Source organism: Olea europaea, chromosome 11 (genome assembly GCF_002742605.1).
Source record: "Olea europaea var. sylvestris chromosome 11, O_europaea_v1, whole genome shotgun sequence".
Taxonomy (NCBI): Eukaryota; Viridiplantae; Streptophyta; class Magnoliopsida; order Lamiales; family Oleaceae; genus Olea; species Olea europaea.
Window position 1 is genome coordinate 3,117,414 of NC_036247.1, and position 4,903 is coordinate 3,122,316.

Here is a 4,903-nt window from a genome sequence, read left to right on the forward strand (position 1 = left end):
TAATAATTAGGTAACCATTGGCAAATCTAGGGGGACTAGGTTGTGATACAACCCGTCTCCCAACCCAATTCATAATTTAAAAAAATAAAATTAAGTAAATTTGTTTTTTATGTGTGAATTTTTCTTTATTATGTATTAGTCTGCCTTAAAATTTTTCTTGTATCCGCCCTTGTAGGCAACTAACGCCAGCTACTCTATTATACTATACTAGTTGTGAGTCGTTAGCACTTGACTACTAATCTAATAAGTACTGTGCACCTAAAAAACGGTTTTTTTATTTGGAAAGTGTTTGGAAAAAAAAAAAAATACGATGTAGATGGGGGGATGGGAATATATAAAATAAAAGACAAGAAGCACCAAATAAATAAAATAATTTTATGAGTTCAATTATAAAGGCACCGTTTCTTGGTTTGTTTGTGCTTGTGTCTCTCCTTCTCCAACTATGCCATGTGATCTTTCCTAGCATTCTTGATTGACTTCCGACGAAAGCTACAGCTAGAAATTCATCAATCTACACGTCAACCCGCCGGAATTTGACGACAAATCGCTGCAGAGAAAGGAATTGCCATGAGTAGTGTTCATAATAGCTTGGAGACTGTAAACGCTGCGGCAACTGCCATAGTTACTGCTGAATCCAGAGTTCAACAGCCTACGGTACAGGTATATATAGAGTTATTGTTGTATGATTTTGTGTGTTTGTAGAAGTTTTCCTGTTTATTTTTCTTATTGCCAGTTTTTGGATGTGGAAATGTTGTTTGATGTTAATTTTCTTGATTTGTCTCTGTCTTAGTTTTAATTAATTTGTTGAATGTCAAGATTGAAACTGAAATTGATGTAGTTTGGTTGATGATTTTCGTGTTTTGGTTGTCGAATTTGAATCTTTTTTTATTTTTGTTTTTATTTTTATTTTTACGAAAGGAAGAGGGGAAAAATAAAGATTGAACTTTTGATTTTTCAATATGAGAATTTAGGTAAAACTAGTATAAAAATTCAAGAAATACTGTTTTGTAAGCTAAATCCATTTTTTTTAAAGCTAAATTTGACCTTGAATTGGGATTTGGACAGAAGAGATTGGTTTTTACTTAGTTGGAGAAAATATTGTTTATGATTTAACTGTATTTGTAAAATTTTCTTGTACTGTATCACAATTGAAGTGCATAGAGAGATTGAATCAATGGGATAATATTCATCATCAATTTACTCGTCGTAGACCATTCTTTTCCTTTCAATTCCAGCTTTGACTGAGAATAAGCAGTGGATTCTAATATTGGTTATTCTTTATGAGCTCTTGGGGCCATGGACACCACAAACAGAAAATCATTTTCGGAGGAACGTTACGTGGACTTTTATTCAATATGCATTAAATTTCTGCACCTGGGTTTGAAGGCTTTAACAAATTACATAGTTGATAGCTTTTGGTTGGTCAACTTTGGCCTGGATGTGCCAATCCTTGCTTTTTGCTTCTTTTAGACGAGAGAAGCAGCAAAGGCTTTCAACATCGAACTCCAAGGTCAAAGGATGTTGGCATGAGAAACCTTACTCAAATTCTAGTGCTAATATAAAAAATGAACGCTGAAAAAAGGAGAAGTAACCAAACGTGGCATAAATGTAGCCATGACACTGCTAACGTAAGAAAATGAAGACTGCAAGGAAGGAAAATACAATTTCAGTCAGTTAAGCTATTGGTATCGGGATAGAATTATTAACAACTAGATTTCTGCGGATTACCTGATGGTGGATTGCCTACTAACCTGGAGAAGTAAACTTTGAGGTGAAGGACTTTCGATGAACCTGTCCAGTGAAGCTGTTTAGGTGCATTTCTAGCTATTCATATTTAATTCTTTGTCTAATTTGGTTTAGTGCTTCTTGAAACTAACTTCAAGAGCACGTGGGGAATACTATGGTCTTAGTATGACAAAGGAGGGTAGTGAATTTATCCATTATCATTTAAACAGGAAGATTGAAGTAATATGTGGACTTCCACAATGTTAATCAGCGGGAATGAAATTAAGCAAAAAAGTTGGCTTTAACGCGGAAATTCATAGTCTTTGGCTTCTTATATGTATTTACTTGACATATTACGGAAAATCTGCAACTTAATTCATTCAGTTTTAGGAACACAAAGTATGTCCTGCCCAATTACCTGTCTTTGCAAAACTGGAATGGGAAGAAAGTCATCTTTCTAATTAGTAATAATATAAAATGTACCATGTTTTTACCATTTTTTTTCTTCCTCCTCCTATCTAGTGGAGGAATCCCTCAAAGTTGATTACTTTAATTGCTTACCTTACTCCAGTGTTTTATTCAATTGCATTGTACTTACACGGTATTTGACCAAATGGACTGCAAGTAAATCTGTTTGCATAAGGAAGTAATTTAATCGAAAGGTGCAACATGATTAAGTAACGTAATAATTAGTTTACTTCCCGTGATTTCACTTTTTAAAGCCAATTGAATTGTCCATACCTTTGTGTGCTTGTCTCCTAGCTGTTTACACTATGGATATGCTTGTCGTCCTCTTTTTGGCAAAGGGTTAAACCAAAAAAAAGAAAAGAAAAAGAACTCTTTATGCAAAAAGGGAACCCTCTCCACCTCTGAGTTTTCTTTGATTGGATCTTACAGATCACTAATTTGACTTAATACATGACATTTATTGTGTTTATTCTGCTTCAGAAGAAAAGATGGGGAAGCTGCTGGAGTCTTTATTGGTGTTTTGGTTCACACAAACCCAAGAAACGAATTGGTCATTCGGTCCTTGTTCCTGAACCAAGTCCACCCGGGGTTGAAGCTCCTGTTGCTGAAAATCCTAACCATTCTGCCACCATAGTATTGCCTTTCATAGCCCCTCCCTCTTCTCCTGCATCTTTTCTCCAATCAGATCCTCCATCCGCCACCCAATCACCAGCAGGTTTACTTTCCCTGACGTCCCTGTCTGTTGATTTATACTCTCCGGGTGGGACAGCACCAATTTTTGCAGTTGGCCCCTATGCTCATGAGACTCAATTAGTTTCACCACCTGCGTTTTCTGCCTTCACTACTGAGCCATCAACTGCTTGTTTTACGCCCCCTCCTGAATCAGTGCAAATGACAACACCTTCTTCACCAGAAGTGCCATTTGCTCAACTTTTGACATCATCACTAGCACGCAATCGTGGAAACAGTGTAACCAATATGAAATTCTCATTATCCCAGTTTGATTTTCTGCCTTATCAATACCCAGGAAGCCCTGGAGGTCGTCTTAAATCACCAGGTTCAGCAATTTCTACTTCAGGAACGTCTTCACCCTTTCCTGATAAGCTCCCTATAGTTGAATTCCGCAAGGGGGAAGCTCCCAAATTTCCTGGCTACGAACACTTTGCCAATCGTAAGTGGGGTTCAAGAGTTGGTTCTGGATCATTGACTCCAACAGGTTGGGGTTCAAGGTTAGGCTCTGGAACATTGACACCTAATGGTGGGCTTTCTAGGTTAGGTTCTGGAACTGTAACACCTAATGGTGGGGAACCCCCATCTCAAGACAGTTATCTTCTAGAGGGCCAAATTTCCGAAGTGGCATCCCTTGCCAACTCATATAACGAATCGAAAGATGGGGAAGTTGTAGTTGATTATAGAGTCTCATTTGAGCTTATTGGTGAAGATATTCCGACTTGTGTGATAAAGGAGTCGGTTCCATCACACAAAACTGCATTGCAAACTGTACTGGAGACAGCAACAAATGGTACGAATCAAAGTGATTTGATAAAGAATACTGATTGTTGTAGCGAATATTCTGATGGGGAAACTGTCAGTGAAGTTCCCAAAATGGCTCGGAGGCATCGTACCATTTCACTAGGTTCTAGCAAGGATTTCAATTTCAACAATGCAAAGGAAGAAGTCTTAGACAAGTCTGCCATTGACTGTGATTGGTGGACCTATGACAAAGTTTCGAAGAATAAATTAGGTCCTCGGAAAGACTTGACTTTCTTCCCAATGCTTCAGCCTGGGGTCAGCTAATGTCAAAATGTATGCATATCTTCAATAAAGATTCAATGTTAAGTTTTACGAACTTGGAACTCGTGCACCGTTTCAACCTGAGAATGCAATTATGGAGTTAGAGATTTTGCAGGCCCGTGAAAGTCATGTACAAATGTGTTCAACAGCTTCGTTGTTAATGTAAGATCATTTCAAGAGTATTGTTTAAGGTTTTCTTTTTTTTATATTCTTTATTTTAGATGTATACACTAATCAAACAAGTTTTTCTTCTTCTGAATCAACTGTTAACAGAAACGAACATTCATGTAAATGAATTCGTTAATAAAACCTACTGCCTGCCTTGTATTATATGGGAGAAATGGAAGTGGTTTACTCTTCTAGCATTGTATTCAAGGATCTGCTGGGATCTTTGCTTATCTTTTTATTGCCTTGTGTATTTTCTTAAACTGTATACGAAATATTGGGTTTGCAGTATGTTGGAGCACTCGCCCACTGTTGAGCTCGGCTAGGTTCACCGATGAGCCAGCTGATGCTTGCAAGAGGAGCACGATTTGGGATAGTCACTAACTCCAACTATAGTCTATGAATGATATGTACTAGATCTAACTAACTGTCAATTCTATCTACTCTACGTTCTTGACAGTTCCACTGCATCTTTAAATAAGCTTATTTTAGTCATTTTTCACACTACAAAAAAGTGAGCCAACAATTTAGGAAAAAGATACTATTGTTAAAGTCTAGACAATTAGACACCCACCTCATAATTGCAACGAGCCAATTACAAGAGCAAAGCTCTATCATGCTATATCCCTCTAAGTCCAAGTGAAGCATACATGAAGTAGTCAGATCCTTCTACTCTCTTCCCTGAAGCGATTGGGCCATTCTCAACTTACTGCAATAATCTCCTTGCACGGAAAATCGATTCCTACGTAAG

General features: G+C 37.4%; 1 protein-coding gene across 1 annotated transcript; it reads left to right on the forward strand.

Annotated features, from left to right (window-relative positions):
• Positions 1-387: 387 nt before the first annotated feature.
• Positions 388-4,317, forward strand: LOC111402987. Its single transcript, XM_023031321.1, has 2 exons — positions 388-660; positions 2,674-4,317. The coding sequence occupies exons 1-2, from the start codon at positions 568-570 to the stop codon at positions 3,988-3,990; spliced, it is 1,410 nt and encodes a 469-aa protein (XP_022887089.1). The 5' UTR covers positions 388-567; the 3' UTR covers positions 3,991-4,317.
• Positions 4,318-4,903: the final 586 nt, after the last annotated feature.

Coding starts and splice junctions, on each gene's coding strand:
- LOC111402987 (XM_023031321.1), top strand. CDS start 568: ATGAGTAGTGTTCATAATAGCTTGGAGACTGTAAACGCTGCGGCAACT. Junction 661..2,673: donor TTCAACAGCCTACGGTACAG/GTATATATAGAG, acceptor ATTCTGCTTCAG/AAGAAAAGATGGGGAAGCTG.